General features: G+C 36.4%; 2 protein-coding genes across 2 annotated transcripts; one reads left to right on the top strand and one right to left on the bottom strand.

Annotated features, from left to right (window-relative positions):
* Positions 1 to 19,241: 19,241 nt before the first annotated feature.
* LOC106752951 lies at positions 19,242 to 19,903 on the bottom strand. Its single transcript, XM_014634728.2, has one exon. The coding sequence runs from the start codon at positions 19,853 to 19,855 to the stop codon at positions 19,442 to 19,444; it is 414 nt and encodes a 137-aa protein (XP_014490214.1). The 5' UTR covers positions 19,856 to 19,903; the 3' UTR covers positions 19,242 to 19,441.
* A 3,147-nt stretch (positions 19,904 to 23,050) lies between these two features.
* On the top strand, positions 23,051 to 24,028 carry LOC106752944. The gene has a single exon (XM_014634721.1). The coding sequence runs from the start codon at positions 23,051 to 23,053 to the stop codon at positions 24,026 to 24,028; it is 978 nt and encodes a 325-aa protein (XP_014490207.1).
* The last annotated feature ends 1,581 nt before the right edge of the window (positions 24,029 to 25,609 follow it).

The raw sequence follows: 25,609 nt of genomic DNA, 5'->3' as shown, positions 1-25,609 counted from the left end.
CCCCCCCCCCACTTCGTGTTAGACCTAAGACTCGAACCACATTTGGTCCTTGAGAGACGACCTAGGAGTCACTTCCTAGTTATACTGCATTTCTAAATTGCAATCAAATTTTTGGCGGCGACACCCATCTATTTTAAATGAGTTTGACAAAGCATTTATTGAGAATCAGCTGTATTAATTGTGTAATCAATTAATTGGTTTGACTGTTGCTATGTGTTATAACTGTCTGAGTATATTCGACTCTATTAGTAGCAAAGTCGACTTAAGAGTGTCAGTTTTAATAGAAAACTAGACGCAAATTTGAATTCTGCAGAGACTTTTGTGAGTCTAACGATTTGATTGAATTGTTTCAGATTATTGATCTCTTGTAGAACGTGTGAAAGCTCCAAGAATTCATCAAGAAGACCAAGGTGTTCATTCTTTGGTGATTGTTTGACGAGCAAGATTTTGTGCGCATTGACTGTTTGATCAACCTGCACTTGAGGTGTTTGATACGTGATCAACTTTTTCTCTCAATCTTGTAAAGATTGTTGTTGCCCTATTGTGACTATAGGAAGAGGACGTGCGACGTTCTGAACTTTGAGGATTGTTCAAAGTATTGAGGACTACAGAAGATGGGACATCTTAGCGTTGTTCTTTGTTTTGTATATGCCTATATTTTGATTAGAGAGTTAGAGAGGTGTTTTATATTTTGATGTGGAGGTTGGTTGATGGAAATTAATCCCATCTGGAAACGTGTTGGCAGAAGCTCCAGACCAGAAGAAATTAGTGGTGACGGTAAGTGCAGCGAAATGATGAAGATAATGATGTGTGTGAAGTGTTTTAATGGAGGAGAAGTGTATGGGTGACTCACAACTCAGGGGGCCTTCCTATAGAGGAAGGAAGCTTGAGAAAGAGAGAAGAAGTAAAACTTCAGAGGTGACTTAAGAGCACAAAGCTGGAAATCAATTTACAACAATTCTCTAAGCTCAAAAGTGAATTCATACAAAGGGTAGGCCCTCTCATTTATAGGTGAAGAGGGGCCTCATTTCTAATTTCAAAACCATCGTAAATTCAAATTAATTCCCATAGGAGGCGCGCCAATTTGATCCAGCAACTTCCACGCTACATTCCAGGTCAGACATTCACGTGGGAAAGCCTCCTTTTACAAACGCTGGGCGATTTTGGGGTTTGGGCTGGGCGAATAATGCTTTGGTCATCCGCAAGCAATTTCCTTTTGGGCTCCGCAACTTCCTTTTGGGCTCCTTTGTTTTCTTTTAATGATTCTACTTCTTGGATGACTCAATCATAGTCTCCAAGCTTTATTAGACCCTACAAAACAAAATATAAGTGTTTTAGTTAAGAGAAGAAGGATTAGTATAAGTAACCTTCCATAGAAGTAAAATGATAGGTGATCCTTCTTCTTCTTGAATCTTCTTTGCCATGGCTCTAGTAAAAGGTCCAATGTGAATCCTTGATGGTCTTCCATCATCGCTATAAAAGCCTTGTTGTAAAAACCTTGATCATTATAGTGTATTTGCTTCTTGGGTTTGGAAGGACACTGGATGTAGGCAGTTTGGCCGAACCAGTATAAAAACCTGTGTTTGATTTCTCTATCCCTGCACTTTTATTTTCAAAGTTGACTTTATTTTTTACATAGTCAATTGTGTTCCGTTGCATTTAAAAAATCTTATTCCTTGCGATTCAAGAAACTTGTGAAAGATCATCCTTTTACGAAAAAGATTTTTAAAAGACTCTGATTTTACATTTCACTAATTCACCCCTCCCCCCTTTTGGTGTGAGAAACTAAGCCATATCATTTTCAACAAATACACTTATCCTCATTTACTTCGTATCAATATATTTTCAACAATGATTATAAATGGTTTTACTAAAGAATGGAATTGATGCAAATTACAATGGGTTGAGCATAGTAGCATCCTAGATTTGAGATGTTACACATATGTTTTTTTGTTTTAATTTATTGTTTCTTATTTTACTTAAATAGCACAATTTCAATAACTCCATAATCCTTAGACATTGTAAAAAATCATCCTAAAATGCTAAATATAGGACACCTTGACAATCACAATGAACAACCTACAATACATAGCTTTCTAACCATATTCCTCCTTTGCCCCTTATTTAGGCGTGATATACTCTACCTAGGTAGTAGATAAAGCCACCATTGGTTGCAAACTAGATTTCAAACAGATTGTAGTACCAATAATGTAAAAGCATAGCCAAAAAATGACTTTCTAGTGTCAACATTCCCAACATAATGAACATCTACAAACCGGTCTATAATAGCTTTGTCATAGGTAGACCGCTTATACACTAGATGAGACAATAGTATTCTATTTAGATATCTTAGTGTTCACTTTAAAGCTTTCCAATGAGTACGGCTCAGATCTGCCATGACCCTACTAAACATACTAACAACATGCACTAGTTCTAGTTTATTACAAACTACCTCATATATTATACTCTTTATTCCATAAGGATATGAAGTAGTCTTCATAATTCTTTTTTCTTCTCTATACTTTGAGTTTGGGTAACTAAGAGCTTTGTGTGGTGTCTCAAAGGTGCTCCCGTATTTTTATATTCATGCATCTTAACCCTCTTAATGACTTTCTCTAAGTAGTCGTGTTGATACAAACATAGTATTTGATAATTGTGATAATTACCTATTCTTTACACGTATTAGAACTCCTTATTTGTCTTTTTATCATTTATTTAGTGTTGAATTCCTTAAAAGATTCAAGACTTGTATATAGGTGTTATAGATATAGATACTTATTTATTTTTGGGTTATTTTGTAGGAAATTGGAAGATTAAAGCTTATTAAAGTGTTGTTGTTAAAAGTTGGCTCACCCAACGAGCCTTCTCCACTTGCCCAGTGGGAGCTTGGCAACACTAGCCCAACCAAGAGGCCTACCGAGTTGGAAAAAGTCATGTGTCTAAGAAGCTACCTCTCACCTAACGAGAGGATTTGGTGGCCCAGCGAGAAAGAACTTTTGGTGACCCTTTAAAGTGTTGGGAGTTGAAGAAAAAGACAGTTTTTGGACATAGGAATGCAGCTGAAGCTCAAGATACGGGTTAATGCACTTCTACGGCTCAAGAACTCCATCTTCCTTCATCATTTTCCTCATTCTACTTTATTCTTGTGTTCTAAATGTGTAGGAGTAATTAAACTCCATTTTATTGGGGTTGAATGTAATGTACCTAAACTCTTTGTAGTTCTTTCTATCCATTGGAATATCTTTCATATTTCTTATGTTCTATCCTTTACATTCACTTGGATGATAAAATACTATGCTATTTGGTGGTATGTAATCACTGGAAAATGCTTTGAAACCTAGACATGGATACAACAACCAAGAGGCTTGGCTCTAGACATAGACCAAGGCTCTTGGTCATTCTAGACATATTTTTTTAATGAAAATCTTGTGTTTGAATATCTAAAAGATTAGTATTTTCACATAAATATTTAGAACTTGTCTCTAAAGGATTAGTGTTTGAATATCATAGGACCAAGATTCTTCATTTAAAACTCTAAGCTTATTTTTTTTCCAATTCATTTTTATACTAGCTAAGTATAATGATATCTTATATATATATATATATAAAAGATCAATAGCAACACAATCTTTTTTTTAAGATGTAGACATAACTATCATAACTACTTCCCTCAGATATCATTTGCCTCAGGAAGTCATCAAATCTCTTGTACCATTACCTTAAACTTATCTTTTAGCCATACAATAGTCTCTTCAAATAACACACCTTTCCATCTTCTTCAACAAATCCCTCAGGTTGTTGCATGTAGATGATCTCTTCCAAGATTCCATGTAGAAAAGTTATCTTCACGTCCAATTGTTCCAACACCAAACTGTACTAGTTAAAAATAGACATCAATATCCTTATTGGACAATGTTTTATCACAAGTGAGAATATCTCATTATAGTCTACCCCATCCACTTGTATAAAAAAATTTGCCACCAGTCTAACTTTGAATATTTTTCCTTTTGCTTAAACATCCAATTGCGTCCTATAAGGTTGTTTAGTGGTATTGTTGGAAGGAGGGTGGGAGATGTTGTGTGTTTAACTCCCCCCACTAACACTTGGGAGTTATAAAATTACCTTGAAGGATTTGGTAGAAAGGATGGAGAGATTATGAATTCAACTCCCCCTACTAACAAAATACTAACAACTAACATTTATTGATAAAAGAAATTCTACAACCTTTTCTTTTTTTGGTAGATCAACAAGCATCAACATGTGGTTCTTCCTCAAAGATTCAATCTCTTTCTCTGTAAGGCATAATTAACCTTCTGGTCCTTCTATAACATCCTTGAAGCTTCTAGGCTCTAAGCTATTTATCTCCTCAATTGTTGTCAAAGAATAGTTGACAAAGTCAACATATCCAAACCTCTAGTGTAGGTTTGATTGCTCTTTTCTCCCTATCATGCGTAAGCTAATAACTAAAGTCCACCTATTTACATTTAGGACTTCTCATGTAAGTGTTAGAGGGTTGGTACACATTATTTGATGCGTTATCGCCTGACACCACTTGATGGTTTGATCCATCACGAAAAGGCTTAACCTCAACATTGATTTTATCTTTCCTTTTCTTTGGATTAGAGCTGTAAAAACGGGTAACGCAGCTCAACTTGGCCCGGCTCACCATGGGTTGGTCACTTAGTGAGCCAACCCAACCCGGCTCATTTATTAACGAGCCAGAAAAATCTGAACCCGACTCGACCCACCACGGGTTGGTGGGTAAACAGGTTGGCTCACTAGTCCATTTAATTACAATTTTTTTAAATAAAAAAAATTACAAACTTTCTATATTCAAATTTAAACAAATTTCACTCCCAAAAAATGATGTTAAACTAAAGACAATTCAAAATAATAATAAAAAGTACAATATAATCCAAATGTCATCCAAAAACAAACACAAAAAACATACAAATAAGTTTCTTATATGCCATAAGTTTCATAAATAAAATAGTAAATTCAAAAAATAAAATTAGGTAGGTGATAACGGTTGAAAAACCGTTATTTTTATACTTAATTTTGATATCAAATGCACCCTTGCTGACTTAGAAACTTGCTTTGACTCATGATTTTTCTTTAGTTTTATGAATAAAAGAGTTGAGGACATATTTTATGATTTTATCATTAAATTCCCTTGATTTTTTAGGTTTTTTGAATGAATTGGAAGAAAGGTTGAAATACTAAATGGTTAGAGTGCAGAAAAGTCAACCATAATGCAGAAAAGTCAACCAGAGTGCAGAAAAACAAAGTGCTGAAAAGACCCATAGCGCCCGAGCGACACCTGAGCGGCACCCGAGCGCTAGTCACTACCGTAGAGCGGTAGCTAAGCACTGAGCGGTGGCGTTGAGCGCCAGAATTGACCGCTGAGCGGTCCGACGATTATAGGGAAACCGTCGAGCGACTAAATTAGACGCTGAGCGGTTTGGACGCGAGCCTGGACCTGTTTTATGTTATTTTTATGATCTGTTTGGGCTTGGACTTATTTTCTGTTATTTTTATGCCCTATTTAAAGGCCTAGACACTTTAGAGAATGGATCTTTTGATGGATTAAGCACAGAAACACATTTTTCACCCCTTTGGGGTAGATTTGAAGATGGTGACAGCTCTTCTTTTTTTCTCCTTTTAGGGTTTCTATCTCTTTCATTCCATTCACCTAGTTTCTCCTTGACGATGGAGAACTAACCTTATTTGTTGTTGGGGAAAGATGTAACCTCTAAAATCTCTTATATCAAAATCCTTATTTAATTCATATGCGTACATATGCTTGATTTATCAATTGTTGGGTTCCTTACTTGTATCTAATGCTTTTATCGTTTAACTCATTCGGTAAATATTGTTTGTCTTTATTGATACGGGAACGTACAATAATGTCATGAACAGGAGGGAATTCCTTGATTATGCTAATACCGCCTAGGGATAGGGGTAGGACAATCAATTTTATTTTGCTTCCGTTTATTATGCATTATTAGTTACTAGGGGAGGCTAGGAATAACAAGCCAGTAATTAGTAATAGGCTCTTTTCGCCAAGGGATTGGGTTAAGGGTAGACCAAGAAAGTTGGTATGGCAATATGATAAATAAGGGAATTAAATAAGAAAAGTAAATATATGCGAGTGATTGGGTGAAATCTGAACCCTAGCAACAAATCCATCTCATATTATCAACATCATCCATCCACTTTTGTGTTTAACCTCAATTGATCAAATTGCATTCATGTTTATTTTTCCGTACTCTATATTCAAAAACCCCAAAATATTGTTCTTATAGTCTTGATTGGTTAAGCAAAAGCACAACAGTTTAGTGTCATGAGTCTCTTGGGAAAACGATACTTGGACTTACCATTTATTATTACTTGATATGATCTGATACACTTGCAAGATTGTTAAAAAGTTTTTGGCACCATTGCAGGGGACTCGTGGTAGAACTATTCTATGTGTGTGATTCTTAACTGATTAGACTTTCTATCTTTCTTTCAATCAATCTTTCTGTTTTTTTCTTTTTGTTTTTATTTTTCTATCTTTATATAAAAATAAATAAAAAATAAAAAAACGAAAAAAAAATATGTATCTTTTTCTGTTTTTACCGTTCTGTTTTTTTTTAAAAAAATGAAAATAAAATAAAATAACATCTTTTCCTTATTCTTTTCCTTATTCTTCTCCTCATTCTTCTCCTCATCTTTCCATCTTTCTGTCTTTCTCCTTATTCTTCTCTTCATTCTTCTCGTCATCTTTCCATCTTTCCATCTTTCCATCTTTCTATCTTTCTATCTTTTTTTCTTTTTATCTTTTTATTTTATCTTTCTATCTTGTTATTTAAAAAAAAACGAAAAAAAAATAATCTTTTACTGTTTTTATTTTTTGGGCTAATTTTGTGCTCTAATGTATTGTTCTTTAGTGTGTGCAGATAAGATTTGTACCAGGAGCACAAGATCATCAAGAGGCAGATAATGAAGGAGAATTGGTTCCCCAACACCCTGATGTGAAAAGTGACAAACCCAAACATGGCACACCAATGAAATTTCAAAATAGATTATGGGTTGTCAAGACTATCAAAGCAAAAGAGCGCGCTCTTGAGATTGAGAATCCTTAGAGTTGGTGACAAGGAAATTTTCGAGATTTTGTTGGTGTCATGAAGGAAGGAAGAACGCCAATAGAAAATATCAACACCTACTGATGGGTGTTTAGGCTTTATCTGGTCAAGCTAATGACGCTAAAGAAGCGCTTGCTGGGAGGCAACCCAGTTTCTAACCCCGTTTCTGATTTTTTTTTTGTTTATTTTATTTTATTTTATTTTATTTTTTTTAGGTTAAATGTTGCTTCTGATGACAGTGATGATAGCATCTACTGATGGATGCTTCTACAACGTCTACTGATGGATGTTGTTATGAAAGATGATGGTGAAGAGACATCTACCGATGGATGTCATAAACAACATTTATTGATGAATGCCACTGGGATAACATGTACTGAGGGATGCTCAAAGATTTAGGTATCTACTGAAGGATACAGGAAGGTACACCTACTGATGGGTGACGGTAAGTTTTGCACCTACTGATGGGTGCTAGAAAGGTTTGGGTCAGACTCGTGATGTTAAACAAGCGCTACCTGGGAGGCAACCCAGTTTTCTAAACTTATCTTTCAAAATTATGTTATATTTGCTTCTGTTTTAAGAATAGGGTTAATGAACTTGGTTGGATACTATATCTGATGCAGTGGTTTGATATTGATATTTGTGTATGATGGGTATTGCTTGATGATGCTTTGATATTGATGATGTTGAGAATGTGCACAATATGCTGATATACAGGTGGTGGTTCACAAGCTGTGTGAATAGATGCATTGTGATTTTGTGATTGTGATTATGAGGCTAAGTAGGGTAATTGTTTGAATGATTGGAATAAGCTTGGGTGAAGTTTTTGAGCTCCAGAGTTCTTATTGATATATTTTCTATCTACTGGAAGCATGAATGATTTTGCCTAATTTTCTATGATTGATTGAATTGCATGTATGTGTCATATGATTAAGGTCGTTTTTTATAAGCCCTTTATTAAGCCAAAAATTTCGTCTCACATGAAAAAGAACATCTTATGTTCTATCCTTTTTGAACCTAAGCTTTAAACAGGATGAAAACCCTTGCTTTGAAAGTCTTTGCATTGAGTTAAGTTGAGAAATATTTTTGTAGTATTATTAAAGGTTCAAGTTTGGGGTTGTTGGGAGAATTGAAAAAGAAAAGAAAAGTTAGGCATTGAGCTTATGAGTTGAAAAGAAAATGCATGAGAAAAGATGGAAAAGATAGAAAAAGCAAAGCATGAAAAGAAAAGCTCAATGCAGAAAAAGGGGAAAAGTTGGGAATAAGTGAGATTGGTAAAAAGAGAGTTTGTGCTTGAACTATGAATGTATAGATAATTCTCTTAACTCAAGGGTTTTGTGATATAGAAAAACCAATTTTCCTTGTTAGCCCAACCACATTATAAGCCTTGAAAAGTCCTTGTGATGACATGTGTATGTGATGATGTTTGATTGTGGAAAATGAAAGGAAATTTTATTTTATGTGACATGTGGATAGTAGAGGGAATGAGTGACCTCTAAAACACTTTTGAGTGAAACACTTGAGTGCTTGAGTGAAACACTTTATCTGGTGATTATATTTATGCTTAGCTAATTGATCATTCATTTGAATAGCATCTATTGGATATTATGTGATTATGTGAACACCATGATGAGTAAATTGAATCAAAGCATGTGCACATCTTGACTAAATTCTATTGATGAGTTGATTTGAGTGATTACCTATCTTGAATGAAAGAGCTTTTGGAATGTGTTGAACCATTGTGATGATTTGTGGAAAACTAAGTTTCATCTTGTTTGCTTGAGGACAAGCAAAGTTTCAAGTTTGGGGTTGTGATAACGATTGAAAAACCGTTATTTTTATACTTAATTTTGATATCAAATGCACCCTTTTTGACTTAGAATCTTGCTTTGACTCATGATTTTTCTTTAGTTTTGTGAATAAAAGAGTTGAGGACATGTTTTATGATTTTATCATTAAATTCCCTTGATTTTGTACGTTTTTGGAATGAATTGGAAGAAAGGTTGAAGTATTAAATGGTTAGAGTGCTGAAAAGTCAACCAAAATGCAGAAAAGTCAACCAGAGTGCAGAAAAACAAAGTGCTGAAAAAGACCCGTAGTGCCCGAGCGGCACCTGAGCGCCAGTCACTAGCGTTGAGCGGTAGTTGAGCGATGGCGCTGAGCGCCAGAATTGATAGTTGAGCGGTTCGGCGATTAGAGGGAAACCGCCGAGCGGTTAAATTAAGCTCTAAGCGGTTTGGACGCGGGCCTGGACCTGTTTTATGTTATTTTTATGATTTGTTTGGGCTTGGACTTGTTTTCTGTTATTTTTAGGCCCTATTTAAAGGCCTGGACACTTTAGAGAATGGATCTTTTGATGGCTTAAGCACATAAACATACTTTTCACCCCTTTGGGGTAGATTTGGAGGTGGTGACAACTCTTTTTTTTTCTCCTTTTAGGGTTTCTCTCTTTCATTCCATTCACCTAGTTTCTCCATGACGATGGGGAACTAACCTTATTTGTTGGGGGAAACTGTTAGTAAAATGATGAAGATGAAGTTTTGATGATGCCAAAATCAAGTCAAGATATATCAAGATTTATGAAGATCCTTTGAAGATTTATTTTTGTTATAAAAAGCTTTTGTAATAATTGTAGTTTATTGTTTACGACTTAGATTTGTAGTAGGTTTTGATTCTTGTACCTTTATACTTTGTATTTGCTGTTTAGAATCGAAACTTCTCGGTTTTAATCGATTAATCCAGGATATAATCGATTAAAATCGTTGCAGAGGCCAAAACCCAATCAACTTTGGAATAATCGATTAAAGCAAGTTTTAATCGATTAGTTAATCGATTAATCTTGAGAATAATCGATTAATACTAGTTGTTGGAGGTTTCAGATTTAAAAAAACTAGTCGTTGTACTNATTTTAATCGATTAACACTAATATTAATCGATTAAATGCGTTAAATGGCCAGTTTCGAAAAATGGAAGAGTATTTGCTTGAGTCTATAAATAGGCTCTCTTTATCGATCATCAGCAACACTTCCCTGGTGTTAAAACACTCAGAAATCTTTGAGAAGTGTGTGCTCTTGCTCAGCTAAGGAAACTCTTGTCTATGGTGCTGGTACATTGCTACTACGGTGACAGAGGAGTAGCTGGTTCATCCTTGGTGCGTCTAAGGAGGTGTGTGGAAGAGGATCATCCTTCGTGAAGTATTCGGAGGAGGTGTTTCATCCTTCGTGAAGTATTCGGAGGAGGTGTCTCATCCTTTGTGAAGACTCAAAGGAGGTGCAACTTCATCTCTTGTGGTATCAAGAGAGGTGGTTTCTAAACTCTTACAAATTGTTTCTTTGTGATTGTAATTTGTAATTGTTTTGTGATTAGTGAACTGTTTATCTTGGTTTGAGATAAGCGACTGGACGTAGGATTGCTAAGATCTGAACCAGTATAAAAATCATCTGTGCAAATTTCTCTCAACCTTATTCTTTTATTTATACTTATTATTTGCGAAGTAAGATAAATTGAGTAGAAATTAAAAGGCACACGTTTGAATTAAAAACCATCTTGGTTTGTTATTCCACGCTAACAATTCTGCTGCAGCCGATTCTAACAGAAAGATGTAACCTCTAAACTCTCTTATATCAAAATCCTTATTTAATTCATATGCTTGCATATGCTTGATTTATCAATTGTTGGGTTCCTTACCTGTATATAATGCTTTTACCGTTTAACTCATTCGGTAAATGTTGTTTGTCTTTATTGATACCAAAATATTGTTCTCATAGTCTTGATTGGTTAAGCAAAAGCACAACAGTTTAGTGCCATAAGTCTATTGGGAAAACGATATTTGGACTTACCATTTATTATTACTTGATACGATCTGGTACACTTGCCAGAGTGTTAACAGTAGGTGGGTTGGCGGGCCAACCCGGCCCACCACGGGTTCAACCCGCATGAGCCGGACTGAAATCTGACCCGCATAAAAAAAATTCAAATTTTTCAAACCCAACCCGACTCAAACTCGTGGTGGGCCGGGTTGGCTCGTGGGTTGTGACCCATTTTGACGGCTCTACTTTAGATCTCTACATATATCCTTGTTGACAAAGCATTTGGTTTCTCAAACTCCAACCTCCATAACATGTACCGCTTCACAAATTTTTCATATAAAATGAAAATAGCCTTTTAGTCGATGCCTTTAGTTTATCATTCTTGACTTGTATAACCAAGCATCCTTAGATTCACACAATCTGCAAGCCTTTCAATTCATATATTTCCATAGGAGTCTTGCAATTTATAGTAGATGATTAATTATTGTTTGTTAGGTAGACAATAGTATTTTCAACTTTCCTACAAAAGGACTTTAGCAATTTGACTCCTAGAAGTATACATCTCATCTTTCCAAGATGGTTTTGTTCATCTTCTTAGTCAACCCATTTTGTTGTGGTGTACTTATAATCATCTTTTTCCTTTTTATACCTTATGCCTAACAAAACTCATTGAACACGCCTAAAACAAATTCCACCCATTGTTTGTCATTAGAACTTTTAGTTTGGTCTGCTGTTGATTACTCACGATAGTGTACTACTTGATACGTATCCAAGAGAGAATAAAAATAAGTGGGGCAGAGTTTATAAGAGGAGAGAAAAGAGTGACATGGCTTTGTGAGGGAATGATGTTAGTTAGAAGAGAGAGAAAAAGAAAAGAGTATGGGTTGTTATATATGATGAGGTGTAGGAGGTGAGGGGGGACACGTTTTGGTCATTTTTTTCGTTGGGGAGCTTGCTCTAGGCAGAGGGTGCTGGAACCTTCTGATGTTTTCTGGTTAATAATAATACTGGATTTGCATCATTTCTATTTTTACTGTTCATTTCGTTGATTAGTAAATTTTGGTTTCTAACAATTGGTGCGACCTACCGGATCAATATTTCCCGATCGGAGACCATGCCACCAAGAAAGAACAATGTTCAAGGAGAGCCAATAAGTGAGGAGAATGAGGCGGAGCTGATTGTGGGCGAGGTCGCTAAACTCAAAGCGGTGGTCGAGGAGCTCGTGGCGCAATCGTTGCAAAGCCAAACTAATTTGGAAAAGTTGCGTAAGGATTCAGCAGAACAGATCGTAACCTTACGTTGAGAAGCTGCTGAGAATCAATCAAAGCTCCTTCACTTAATTTCGAAGTTCACCAATGTGAATGAGGAGGAATGAAAAGTTGGGGTCAGGATCGGTGAATACACAGAGAACGAAAAGTATGAGACAACTCGAGGGGGACGATTTAGCCGAATTTCAGCAATCGATGAAGAAGATAGAATTACCACCGTTCTATGGAGAAGACCCAATGGGGTGGATAGCGAGAGCTGAAGTTTATTTTAACGTACAAGAGACACGAGAGGTAGTCCGAGTGAATCTTGCTCAACTATATATGGAAGGGAGCATGATTCATTTTTTCCATGCTTTATTGAATGAATACGATGAGTTAACTTGGGAAGACTTGAAACGAGAGATGTTGGAGCGATATGGAGATAGGGGAGAACAGAGTATTTATGATCAATTGGCTGCCATAAAACAAAGAGGAAGTATTGAAGATTATATTACAAGTTTTGAGTGTCTCATTGCTCAGGTGCCACGAATGCCCGATGAACAATACTTTTCGTATTTTACACAAGGGCTGAAGAACGAAATACGTGCGAGAATATGAAGCTTGCACGTGGCACATCCTTTGTCCAGGGGGGGCATGATGAATGTAGATCGTGCCATCGATGTGGGGATATCAGGGAGAAATACAATATGGCAGGGAAGGGGAGAGTCTCGAGGGGACAGATCTCAAATAGGGCTCCGACCCATTTCGACTATGGTGGGAAAAACGGGTCCAAAATAGTATGGGGGAAGTTGGGGTGAAAATGGGCCTGGCCCAAGTGTTCAGAAAGATTGGGGGTGCAAAGAATAAACGGGGGTCACGTGACAGAGGAGCAAATCATCTTTCTTATGAAGAACTTCTCGACCGAAAACAAAGGGGCTTGTGTTTCAAATGCAGTGGGGTATACGGTCCCCTTCATCAATGTCTTGTTAAGCAGCTAAGGGTGGTCATGCTGAATGAGGAAATCCAAGTTGAATGCGAAGGGGATTAAGAGGAAAATGAGGAGAAAGATGACGAAGATGAGGTGGTGGCAGAATGCACAACACTAAATCTTTACTCTCTCACGAGAGACCAAAATGATCAACTGAGAACTATGAAGTTATGTGGGCTGATTGGTGAGATTCTGATGTTGTTCTTGCTCGATGGCGGAGCCACACACAATTTTATTTTGCGAAAGCTTGTGGAAGCCTTGGGTTGGCAGTGGGAAAGAACCAAGCAAATGAAGATTCTGATGGGAGATGGGCACATATCCAAGACTCAAGGGATTTGTCGAGGTATCAAAGTAAGGATTGATGATGGTGAGTTTGAAATTGATGCTTTTCTCTTTGATTTGGAGGACATGGATGTGATATTGGGGATGTCGTGGTTAACGATGTTGGGAGAGACAACTGTGGATTGAAAAAAATAGCAAATGAAGATCTAGACTCAGCAAGGGCAGAAACTGCTAAGAGGGGTCCCTCATGGGGATTCATTGTTGATCTCAGTGTGTGGGGTGTTGGAGGAAAGAGAGAAGATGGAAGTTGCAGAGTTGGGTCCAGAGCAACGAAGCGTCTTAAATCACTTGCTGCAGCATTTCAAAGATGTGTTTGATGAACCTAAGGGGGCTACCTCCTAGACATGTAAAGGAACACAAAATTCATCTCAAACCCGGACAAGAACCTATTAACGTGAGGCCTTACAGATATGCGTATCACCAGAAGAATGAAATTGAGAGACAAGTGCAAGAGTTGATGGAAGTGGGTCATATCAGGCATAGCCAGAGTGCTTATTCGAGCCCAATCATTCTGGTGAAGAAGAAAAATAACAGATGGCGCATGTGTGTTGATTATAGAGCTTTGAACAAGGCCACTATTCCAGATAAATTTCCAATACCAGCTATTGAGGAGTTATTGGATGAGTTGCATGGAGCCAAATATTTCTCTAAATTGGACCTTCGTTCAGGATATCATCAAGTCAGAATGAGAGAGGAAGACATTCCAAAGACAACATTTCGAACCCACGAAGGTCACTATGAGTACCTCGTGATGCCAATTGGGCTTATGAACACCCAGTCGACATTCCAAGCTCTTATGAATGAAGTTTTTCGGACGTTGTTGAGACGAGGGGTATTGGTGTTTTTTGATGTCATACTCGTGTACAGTAACACTTGGGAAAAGCATATGCAGTTGCTTGAGAAGGTGCTAGAAGTTTTGAGAGATCACCAATTATTTGCGAACAAGGAAAAATGTTTGTTTGGCCATGAGAAGGTGGAGTATCTGGGACATATTATTTCTATACATGGAGTTGCGGTGGACCCAGCGAAGGTTAATAGTGTGTTAAAGTGGCCAATTCCCAAGAACGTAAAGGGAGTTCGTGGATTTTTGGGCCTCACAGGCTATTATCGTAAGTTCATAAAAGATTATGGTAAGATAGCTAAACCATTAACAGAGCTGACTAGAAAGGATGGATTTGGGTGGAATGAACAAGCTCAAGAAGCACTTGATGAGCTCAAACAAAGGGTCACGTCAACACCAGTGTTGAGGCTCCCAAATTTTGAAGAAGAGTTCTTCCTGGAATGTGATGCCTCTGGGACAGGGATTAGAGCAATCCTAATGCAAGGAAAAAGAGTTGTGGCGTATTATAGTAAGGCCTTGAGTTCACGCAATTTGACAAAGTCAGCATACGAAAGAGAGTTGATGGCAGTGGCAGTGGCTATCCAACACTGGAGACCTTATCTTTTGGGTCACAAATTTACTGTTTTTTCAGACCAGAAGAGTCTTAACCAATTAATGCAACAAAGGATAACAACAGGTGGACAACAAAACTAGTTTGTAAGGATACTGCCAATTTGTTCCCCTTAAACATCCTTATACGGCAAAGTCCTTGGCCGAGATTTTTGTAAGAGAAATAGTAAGGTTGCACGGAATACCGAATTTGGTAGTTAGTGATAGGGATCCGATATTTATGAGCTTGTTTTGGAGAGAGCTCTTTAAGATGCAAGGAACAAAGCTGAAAATGAGCACGGCATATCATCCGCAATCGGATGGACAGACTGAGGTAACTAATCGATGTCTAGAAAATTACCTCAGATGTTTTATTACTGATCAACCCAAAACGTGGGTGATTTGGATGCCCTGGGCAGAGTTGTGGTTTAATACCATTTATCATAGCTCCATGTTAAGTCCCTGACAAGTGTACCAGATCGTTATCAAGTAATATAAATGGGTAAGTCCAAGTATCGTTTCCCAAAGGACTCTTAGGCCTTACTTTTCATGTAAACAAATCGCGTAAAACTTGAGAAAAGAATTAAGTTGAAGTGTGTATGCAAAGAACAAAAGTAAACATGCAAATGCAATGATTCAATTGGCTTTAAGAAACTATGGATGAATGGAGTTGTTGGGGTTTACAATTTCATCTTATCCACCCTCATATATCTACTCTTCTTATTTAATTAGCTTATTTATCATATTGTCATGCAAACTTTCTTATTCTACCCTTAACCCGATCCCTTGGTGAAAAGAGCCTATTACTAATTACCGGCTTGCTATCCCTAGCCTCCCCTAGTAATTAATAATGCATGATAAGCGGAAGCAAAATACAATTGATAGTCCTACCCCTATCCCTAGGCGGTATTAACATAATCAAGGAATTCAACACCAGTTCATGACATTATTGTACGTCCCCGTATCAATAAAGACAAATAACATTTACCGAATGAGTTTAACGATAAAAGCATTAAGCAAAGGTGAAGAACCCAGCAATTGATAAATCAAGCATATGCAAGCATATAAAATAAATAAGAATTTGGGTATATGAGAGTTTCAAAAGATTACATTGTTCCCCAACAACCTAGGGTTTAGTTCACCATAATCATGGTGAGACTAGATGAAATATGATGAAAGAATGGAAGAAATAACCCTAAAGTTGGTAAATTGGAGCCTAACCATCCAAGGAACCTCCTCCAAGGTGTGTGGAATAGCTCTGGACGTTTCTCTCTGCCAAAAGAATGAGTTTTGATTCGCACTTGGCCTATATATAGGCCACAATGATCACAGAATCCGCCAAATAAAAACAGACAACCGCTAAGCGATTTCCCTCTAATCGCAGGACCGCTCAGTGCGCAAAACTGCCACTCAGCGCCCAAAGCTGCCGCTCAACGCGTGATGGCGCTCAGCTGCAGCTCAGGTGCCGCTCAGCCCCAGCAGATTTTTTCTGCACATTATTTTTCTGCACTGTGGTTGACTTTTCAGCATTCTGGTTGACTTTTCAACACTCCAACCATTTGATACTTCAACCTTTCTTCCAATTTCATTCCAAAAACCTATAAAGTCAAGGGAACCAAGCATAAAACCAAGAAAACCATCTTTGACTCTCTTATTCTCTAACTTAATAAAAATGCATGATTTCAAGCTAATTCTAAGCCATAAAGGGTGTGATTTAATATCAAATTTAAGCATGAAAATAATGGTTTTTAGATTGTTATCACTCCACACAAATCACTCCTTTTGAAGCAGTGTATGGAAGAATTCCTCCTAAGATTGTACAGGTGGTTCAAGGAGAGGTGAGGGTAGTAGTTGTTCAAAAGGATCTTCTAGAGAGGGATGAAGCACTAAGACAGTTAACGTCTCATTTATAACGTGCCCAAGACAGAATGATGACTATTGCTAATAAGCATCGAAGGGAAAGACATTTTTCGGTGGGAGATTGTGTTTTTGAAGTTGAAACAGAATAGACAACAGTCGGTCATGAGCAGAATTAGTCATAAATTAAGTGCTAAATACTATGGACCATTTGAAGTAGAGGATAAAGTAGAAGAGGTGGCATATCGTCTGAAATTACCACCTACTTCAAAGATTCATCCTGTTTTTCATATATCTTTGCTGAAGAAAGCGGTGGGCAAGTATAAGGTTGAGGATGCTCTCCCTACAGGGTTAGATGATGACAGAGTCGAAGTATTAGTTCCTATGGGTATCTTAGCCACTAGGAACTACACCAAAAGAGGGGAAACTAAGAAGCAGGTACTGGTTCAATGGAGAGATCAAAATGCAGACGAAGCTACTTGGGAAGATGAATTAAATATTAAAAGTCAATTTCCAGAGTTTAGCCTTGAGGACAAGGTTTTAATTCATGAAGAAGGCATTGATACGTACCCAGGAGAGAATAAAAATAGGTGGGACAAAGTTTATAAGAGGAGAGAAAAGAGTGACCTGGCTTTGTGAGGGAATGATGTTAGTTAGAAGAAAGAGAAAAAGAAAAAAGTATGGGTTGTAATATATGATGAGGTGTAGGAGGTGAGGGGGGCACGTTTTGGTCATTTTTTCGGTGGGGAGCTTGCTCTGGGCAGAGGGTGTTGGAACCTTCTGATGTTTTCTGGTTAATAATAATACTGGATTTGCATAATTTCTATTTTTACTGTTCATTTCGTTGATCAGTAAATTATGGTTTCTAACACTACTCCTTAAACTTTTAAAAGTCTCAATCTTACTTTTTTGAAAGATATAAAATCACAACATTCTTGAGTAATTGGCTAAGTTAGTGAGGAAATATGATCCTCCACTTTGAGTTTGAGCTTGTGTTGGACCCACAAGTCTATAAGAGCATATTCAAAAGGTTTATCGGACACATGTTTACCAGTCTCATACTTCAATCTTTGAGATTTTTCCAATATACAATGATCACAAAACTCGAACCTGTCCATCTTATCACCTAATAATAGGTTATGCTTTCTAGCAACACCTAACACTTTTCACTGATGTGTACCAGCCTTAGATGTCATAACTTCATCTTATCCTACATCGTCCGACTAGTCATAGACACATGCAAGTTCATTGTTGAATTGTCTAAGATGTACAAATGGTTCTTTTTCTTGCCTATAGCTACAATATATGCTCCCTATAGAATCTTTGTCATTCTTTGTTCCATCTTGGTTGTTAAATCACTTCGATTAAACATTTGATCGACAAAAGATTCGTCTTAAGCTTTGGAACATACCTCATTTCTTGCAAAAGCATTTTCTTATTATCAAACATCTTTATTATGATAGACCCCATGCCTTGCACCTTTAAGGCTTCATTGTTCTTAAGAATAATTAGTCACCTTCCAATTCTAAGGTTTCGAATAGGGCTTCACTAGATACATGTGATAAGTGTGTCTTGAGTCCATGATCCAACTCCTCTGTGCATTATACATATACTTCACCAACATCCCAACCAACTTACAACTATCAAACACTAAAGCAACCTCAGCAAATTCTTTCCTGGAATGTGATTTCTTGCCTTTCTCATTTCTCTTTTTTTTGTTGAGAACTTGTCTAAAAGTGACCTTTTTTGTGACAATCATAGCACTCTACTAGATCGTTTAATGAATATTACTTTGTCTTCATTCCCTTAAACTCATTTTCTTTAGTCCCCTTTAACTTAGACACATTCATACTCAAGCCATTATCATTTCCTTTAAACTATTGAAACTTGTAAAGATCTTCGGTCCTTATCAAAGTTTATGCCTCCTTTAGAGTAACAATATGCTTCTTCTCAAACATCAAAGTTTATTTAGATGTTCATACATCTTAAGCAAGACGTTAAAAAGAAATAAAATTTTATCTTCATTCTCAAGTTTCACCTTAATGTTCTTTAGGTTGTCGAAAATCTTATTGAAATTCCAACATTATTCTTCTAGTCATTTGTAAAATATCTTATTGAGTTTAATTTTTTATAACACTAATTGCTTTCTGTATTTACTCTTTAAATTGTTCTTTGATTTTTATATTTCTAAAATGATAAATTCAACCTTTTAACTCTTAAAATGATGTAATTGTAATTAATTTTATGTTGAAATATGATATTTATTAACGGTGTTTAAATTACATATATATGATATATAACTTTAAAATTTTGAAATTTAATATTTAATAACGATCGTATATTATTACATAAGTTGATAAAAGAACTAAATTCATTTTTTATTTAAAATTAATTAACTAAATTTTAAAACTCGAAACCAAAGACAAATTTAATGAATAAATGTAAGAAGGAAAAATATTTAACCCGTAATTTTTATTAAGTGGCACTAATCTCAACATAAATCCTTTATTAAGACAAAGGAAACCAAAGTAAACGTAGTACAGTTACCAAATCTGAAACGCCGTCGTTTCAACTCACGGAAGCTTGAAACGCGGCCGTCTGTATGAACGTCTTGGTAAGTTTAGAAACGTCACCGTTTACATTCAGGTCTTGGAGGCTTCAAGATCCGCAGCTTTCTGGAGGAGACTGTTGGGGTCGTCTTCGAGGACCATCTGGATAGGGAAGGAGCCGAGGCCGTCGGCGATGGCGAGCATGATCCTCTTCATCTCCTCTCGGAACTCGTCGCGGTCCACGGTACCGCTCCGGTCGCCGTCGAATTTGTCGAAGATGGAGTCGTAGAGCGTGGCTAGCTGCTCCGGCGTAGTGGTCACGTCGATGCCGAAGTGCGTCTCGATGAGGCGCATGGACTCGAACGCCGTGCGGAGCTCCGACCGCGACAGGACGCCGTCGTTGTTGAGATCCAGCGCCACGAACTGCTCGTCCACGCTCTTCGCGAACGCGTCGGCGTCGTTGACGAAGTCGCGCACGGTGGTGCCGTCGATTATTACCACTCCCATTCTGTGCTCTCTCACTTTCCCTCTAGAGATTAGTAGTCCTCTTTGTGACGGGGAACTATTTAATACAAGATTTTATTAAGTATTTTATAAAATTTTATTTATTATAGCGAATTCCATTTTATTATATATTTTTTTTAATAAATTCTATTCTAAAAGCAAAATGTTTCATTAGATTTACATTTGTATACTTTGAAAGTTATTTTGATGATCGTGTTAAGATTCCCAATATTTTGTTTTTTCAATTCAGTATCTTAAATTTAAGATTCTCTTTATATCATGTTAATATATTTTAATAATTTTTGGATTAAATATGTTTTTAATCCTTATACTATCAAGCGGCTTTGGTTTTAATGTAAGGTACATTTTAGTCTTCTTCCTTAAGAAAATTTTGATTTTAGTGTTCTAAAACTAACACTTAAAAACTAGCTGATGTGACTAACGGTGTGATGACACGTCATTTTCCATTTTTTTTTCTGACACTAGTAAATCTTTCTTTCCCAGCTTTTCTCCCTCTCTCCCTTCGTTAGTTTTCTTGCATCACCTTCGTCCCAAATCATCGAAGCCACACAACCTGCATCCAGAAAAACCCAAGACCAAACCAAAAATCGTGAAACGATCGTGACTCGTTAGAGAAAACATCACGCATAAGAGAATCCTGGTTTTCTCCCAGCTAACTTCAATTTTATTTTCGAATTAACAAAAACCACTCTCCATTAGCTCCAATGCTCACCATCAGAACCAAATTCTTCATCAAACCAAATTCAAGCCAATGAAGAACACCCAATCAGAAAACCAAGATTGAAAGAGCAAACCGTGGATCTCCCTTAATTTGAATAACAATATCTGTTCCAACTACCTTAAATCTCAGAACCATTTTTTCACCTACATAAAACAGAGTTAGCAGACCAAATCACAGATCTCGTGCTAGTTTATTCAAGATTGTTCTTCTATCATAGCTCACCCCATTCATCTTTGCCTTTGTTCCCTATCTACATCCCAGCCAAAATCATCCTCACCCACACTCACGACACTGTCATCACCAAAGCCCCAAGACTTACGCCCAACACAACACAGTACGAGGATAATTACCGGTAGTGGGTATGGGTTATGAGTAGAAGCGTTATGACCATGACGATTCAGTTTGATCTTCGATTCACAGAGCAGAGGAAGAAGAGTTTTTCTCGCCAGTAATGGAGTGGCGGCCTTGGCTGACGACAATGTCTTTAGGCGAGCGGCAGTAAGAGTGATGAGTTCTCATAGTTAGGGTCTAGCTCGCGCGAGTAAAGGGGGCAAGTGTTTTCAACCATTGTGAGAGGTGTGTTTTCTTCCGACGTAGGTTTGTGGTGTTTGGTCTTTTGAGTGGTGGCAACGGCGACGGAGGCGCCCAATCTCGTTGCGACAGTAGCAGCGGCGTGCAAGAACGAGAATACCTCCCTCTCGCGCCAAGAAGAGAAGAAGGAGAAGGAGGCCTAGTGTCGTGGCCGGCGATGGCTCCAACGGCGTGTTTCGTCGTTGACGACGCCGTGGACCGTAGTATGCAATGGCCGGTTGGGTGAAGGGCTGGGTCGTGGCTGCGAGCAGCGGAGGTGATTTTGGATTGTCTAGTGTGGCTGAAAAGGAGGTTGTGGATGGCGTAGGAGAAGTGGAAAGTACTGGATGAGGGAGGAAAAAATGACCCAATGTCAAAAAAAAAAAAAGGCGTGGCATTCCCCGTTAGTCAGGTCAATGAAAAGTTAACGCTATTAATTTTGAAGGATTAAAATCAAAGTTTCTTTAAGAAGGGGACTAAAATGTACCTTAGCTTGAAAGAGAGATTAAAACTAAAATCGCTTGATAATATAGGGATTAAAAACATATTTAACTGTTGTGTTTAATTGTTAAAATTCTAGTTATTTAATATTAGCACTAAAAATGTTCCAACGATATTTTGTTGAAATTGGAAACCGTTGGAAAAGGGTGGCCATTCGATTCAGCGTCGTCAGCAGCTGATCTTTTACGAAAATCTATGGACGCAGTTTGATTTTGGGACAAGACAACCAGATGGGAAAATTTTGTACGGACAAAATGTTTTACTATCAAAAGAACTTTTCTTTAAAAAAAGCCCTTTTTATAAATATTTTTTATATGAAAAAAAATAACTTTATCATAACTCAACAATAGTATAAGTATTAGTTCTAGTATTCTGTATAAGTATTAATATAAATTTGTTGAATAAATATAATTATTAATAAATAAAATAAATTATTTTTGGAGACATACATTATTAAATGTACGTCATTTACCACGAATTCATTATTAAATGTTTAAAAATATTTTTTAACATACAGATATTATTCAAAATATAATTATTAAAAATTTTGTAAAAAAGTAAGAATAATAAAATAAATACACAAAACATGTAAAGTAAATTATTAGAAATGAAATTATTCGAGCATATAAACTAAAATAAAATAAAATGAAAATAACAAGTGTTTAAAATAAATTATTGATTAAAAAAATTAAAAAAATAGAAAAAATTATAAAATACTTGTGTTTAAATTACGTAAATAAAATTATTTAGAATAGTTATTTATGACGAGTGCTTACATATTTCAAATCTTATTATATACTATAAAAAAATTTGTTTTTATTGGAATATGACATAAATCTTTGAGTTGAGTTAATGATATTTGGAAATTAATTTTTTAGTTTAAGGTTGAGTTTCAATAGAAATAAGAGGAGAGATTCACTAGTAAAAGATTATTTGATGTTTAAGTTAATAAGAAAGTATGAATCATGGTTGATGTATAAAGTATTTAATATTAAGTAAAAGTTCTTATACTTCATATTGTAGAGTACATATATATAAGATTCAATAAACTCGTCCATTATGTTAACAATTGATATAATGTAATAAGATAGTGATAGTATATATTGGAATTATTTTATTTTCTGTTTATATTTGTGCATTTATGTTCATATATTTTTATACTTATATTTCTTTTTTATATTGCTCTGAACAATTATATATATCAATTATACTCTCTCCTTATCATAAAATAAGAAATACAATATTTCATTATTTCTTCTTTTGTAACATGGTATCAAAAGAAAATTAATTTTTCATCACGTTCTTTCGCAACCAATTTTGTTCTTGCTCATATCTTCATCCTCTACTTTTCGTTATTGGCTTTCCTGTTTTTTTTTTCTCCTTCTATGGCTACTCCCTTTGTTACTCTCGCATCATTGCAAGATACAACACACTACTATTACATTCACCCTAACGAGAATCCTTCATTGGTTCTTGTTTCTCCGATTCTTGAAGGTCACAATTATCATGGATGGGCTCGCTCGATGTCTATGGCACTACAAATGAAAAATAAGATTGGCTTTGTTGATGGTTCCATTCCTTGTCCAACTGATAAAGATCCCATGGTTCACGCATGGAAGCGTTGCAATAATCTAGTTTTATCTTGGATCAATCATTCTGTTTCTCATGAGATTGCTACAAGTATTATCTGGGTTGATTCTGTCGTTGCGGCATGGAAGGATCTCAAAGATTGGTTCTCCCAAGGTGATTCTGTTCGAATTTCACAATTGCACCAAGATCTTTATTCCATGGATCAATCTGATCTTAGTGTTACTGCATATTACACTAAAATGAAGATTCTCTTGGATGAACTTTGCAATTTTCGCCCAATTCCTGAATGTCAAGCTTCTTGTTGTATTGTTTCTAAGACAATGAAGGAATATCGTGAAAATGATTGTGTTCTTTGCTTTCTTAGAGGCTTGAATGATAATTACTCTGTTGTNCGCTCTCAGATCCTTCTCATGGATCCCTTGCCTTCTTTACCCAAAATTTTTTCAATGATAATTCAACACGAGCGACAATTACAATCAAGAACTCTTTCTCAGCCTCCAGTCATGGCGGCACAAGTTTCTCAATCTAAACCTTCTTTTTCTACCTTCAATGGTAGAGGTAAACCCTCTCCTGCCAATGATTATGGCCTGGGAAAATCTTCATTTCAAGGTTCTCAGGCTCGTTTCTCAAGGGGAAGGTTTGGTGCACCTCGACAATGCACTCACTGTGGTAGGACAAACCACACCATTGATACATGTTTTTTGATACATGGATTACCACCTGATTTCAAATCAAAAAAGGTCCACAATGTTACCACAATTCTTCTACAATAGTTCCTTATAATAATTCTCAGGCACAATCACATTCCTCAACTTTGGGACTTTCTCAAGAGCAAATTCATGGTCTATTGGCACTTCTCCCTCAATTTAATCCCACAGCCCCACATTCTACCAATCTAGTGAGCTCTCATAATGTTTCCACTTCTTTTCAGGCTCAAGGTAATATCTACTCCCAATGGATTCTAGAGACAGGTGCCACTGATCATATATCCAATTCTTTGTCTCATTTTATTTCTTATCATAGAATCTCATCAATTACAGTATCACTACCCAACAATAATTCTTCATTTGCTCATTTTTCTGGCACAGTTTCACTTAGCCCACACCTTACTTTACATAATGTCTTGTTTGTTCCCAATTTTTCAGTCAATATTATTTCGGTCACAAAGTTAACTAAATCTCTATCTTGTATACTTAACATTTCTGAATTTTCCTGTGAAATACAAGACAAGTCAACCCTATAGATGATTGGTATGGCTAAAGAAAGAGATGGCTTGTATGTGATGATAGTTCCTACACCCACACCCCTCGGTTCACCAGTTGCTTCTACCACTGAGAATTCTATTGCTTGTTTTACAATAAGACAGAACTCTATGGAAATTTGGCATTATAGACTAGGACATCCTTCTTTTTCTTGTTATACCAAATTACGTAACATGTATTCCACTTTACCAGACACAAAATACACTCATTGTGATGCTTGTCATTATTCTAAGCAAAAGAAATTGCCTTTTCAATTAAGTACTACTATTTCAAAAGCTCCTTCTAATTTAATTCATGTTGATATTTGGGGGCCCTATAATACTTCTTCTGTTGATGGTTTCAAATATTTCTTAACTATAGTGGATGATATGTCTAAATACACATGGATTAAATTGATGACAAGTAAGTTAGATACAAGATCACAACTTATTGGTTTTGTTTCTTATATATAAACACAATTTGGCGTTGATGTAAAAGTTGTTAGATTGGATAATGGTAATGAGTTTGCAATGACAAATTTTTATAGACAAAAAGGGATACAACATCAATTATCTTGTGCTGAAACACCTCAACAAAATGGATTTGTTGAGAGAAAACATCAACACATTCTCAATGTTCCTAGATCTTTAATGTTTCATTCCCATTTGCCAATAATTTTCTGGTCTCTTGCTATTCGTTATGCTGTGCAACTCATTAATATTTTACCTTCCAAAGTTTTGGAATATTTTTCTCCATCTCAACTGTTACACAATGTTAAACCTGACATTACTTACTTGCGAGTTTTTGGCTCACTTTGCTATGCTTCAACTCTTCAAGCACAGAGAACAAAATTTCAACCTCGTGCAAGAAAATGTGTTTTACTTGGTTTTAAAACAGGAGTGAAAGGCTACCTTTTGTTAGATTTCAACTCCAGGGAAATTTTTATATCAAGGAATGTAGTATTTTATGAAAACATATTTCCTTTTCTTTCTAGTGACAAGCACACACCTATTGATACACAAAATTCCTTGGATTTTGTCACCAAAATCAATTCATCTCCATCACCTCTTTTCTCAGAAGTTACTGATCAACCCTTTTTACCACCTACATCTC

Source organism: Vigna radiata, unplaced genomic scaffold, assembly GCF_000741045.1.
Source record: "Vigna radiata var. radiata cultivar VC1973A unplaced genomic scaffold, Vradiata_ver6 scaffold_129, whole genome shotgun sequence".
Classification (NCBI taxonomy): Eukaryota; Viridiplantae; Streptophyta; class Magnoliopsida; order Fabales; family Fabaceae; genus Vigna; species Vigna radiata.
Note: the sequence above shows the minus strand (reverse complement) of the source record. Positions and strands in the feature narration are given on the sequence as shown.